Below are 1,136 nucleotides of genomic sequence, written 5' to 3'. Positions count from 1 at the left end.
CGCCTGCCCGCACCCCTGCTCCTGCTACGTGCCCACCGAGGTCCACTGCACGTTCCGGTCCTTGGCAGCCGTGCCCGCGGGCATCGCCAACCACGTGGAGAGGATCAACCTGGGGTCGGTACTGTTTTCTTGGCGAGCGCGCGCGGGGCTCCCGGTCTGCGGGTGTATTGGGGCTGTTGCGCGGACCTATGTGCGTAATTGTGTGAAATTGTGCGTAATTGTGCGTAATTGTGCGTAACTGGGCACGTGTGTTCCTTTTAGTATCGCCCTTTCTAGAATTAGGCGCTTCTGTTTTCTTCTTTTTACATATTTTTTATTGCCCTTTCTGGTTGGTTTAAAGGATGGAGCGCGGACGTATGTGCGTAATTGCGCGTAATTGTGTGAAATTGTGCGTAACTGTGCGTAATTGTGCGTAACTGGGCACGTGTGTTCCTTTAAGTATCACCCTTTCTAGAATTAGGTGCTTCTGTTTTCTTCTTTTTTACATATTTTTTAATGCCCTTCCCGGTTGGTTTAAAGGATGGAGCGCGGACGTATGTGCGTAATTGCGCGTAATTGTGTGAAATTGTGCGTAACTGTGCGTAATTGTGCGTAACTGGGCACGTGTGTTCCTTTTAGTATTTCTCTTTCTAGAATTAGGTGCTTCTGTTTTCTTCTTTTTACATATTTTCTAATGCCCTCCCTGGTGTGGGTCAGTGGATAGAGCGTTGTCCTGCAGACCAAAGGGTCCCGGGTTCGAGTCCGGTCAAGGGCACGGACCTGGGTGGCAGGCTCCTCCCCAGCCCAGCAGGGCGCGTGCAGGAGGCAACCAATAGATATATTTCTCTCACATCGATGTTTCTCTCTGTCTTTCCCTCGCTCTGAAAATCAATGGGAAAATATCCTCATGGAGCGCGGACCTATGTGCGTAATTGTGCGTAATTGTGCGTAACTGGGCACGTGTGTTCCTTTAAGTATCGCTCTTTCTAGAGTTAGGTGCTTCTGTTTTCTTCTTTTTACATATTTTTTAATGCCCTTCCTGGTTGGTTTAACGTATGGAGCGCGGACCTATGTGCGTAATTGTGCGCAATAATTGTGCGTAATTGTGGGTAACTGGGCACGTGTGTTCCTTTAAGTATCGCTCTTTCTAGAGTTAG

The 1,136-nt window shown here is 48.8% G+C and overlaps 1 protein-coding gene across 1 annotated transcript in view; it reads left to right on the top strand.

The window, feature by feature from the left end:
* Positions 1 to 7: 7 nt before the first annotated feature.
* MXRA5 (matrix-remodelling associated 5) overlaps positions 8 to 1,136 on the top strand; it is a gene marked incomplete at its 5' end in the record, with an annotated part of 27,603 nt that continues 26,474 nt past the window's right edge. Inside the window, one exon of the mRNA XM_014532876.1 lies at positions 8 to 114. Within this exon, the coding sequence (XP_014388362.1) occupies positions 8 to 114 (107 nt within the window). The remainder of the gene's footprint in view (positions 115 to 1,136) is intronic.

The sequence above is a fragment of the Myotis brandtii genome, unplaced genomic scaffold, assembly GCF_000412655.1.
Source record: "Myotis brandtii unplaced genomic scaffold, ASM41265v1 scaffold918, whole genome shotgun sequence".
NCBI lineage: Eukaryota > Metazoa > Chordata > Mammalia > Chiroptera > Vespertilionidae > Myotis > Myotis brandtii.
The sequence above is the reverse complement of the archived record's forward strand: the minus strand, read 5'-3'. Positions and strand labels throughout refer to the sequence as shown.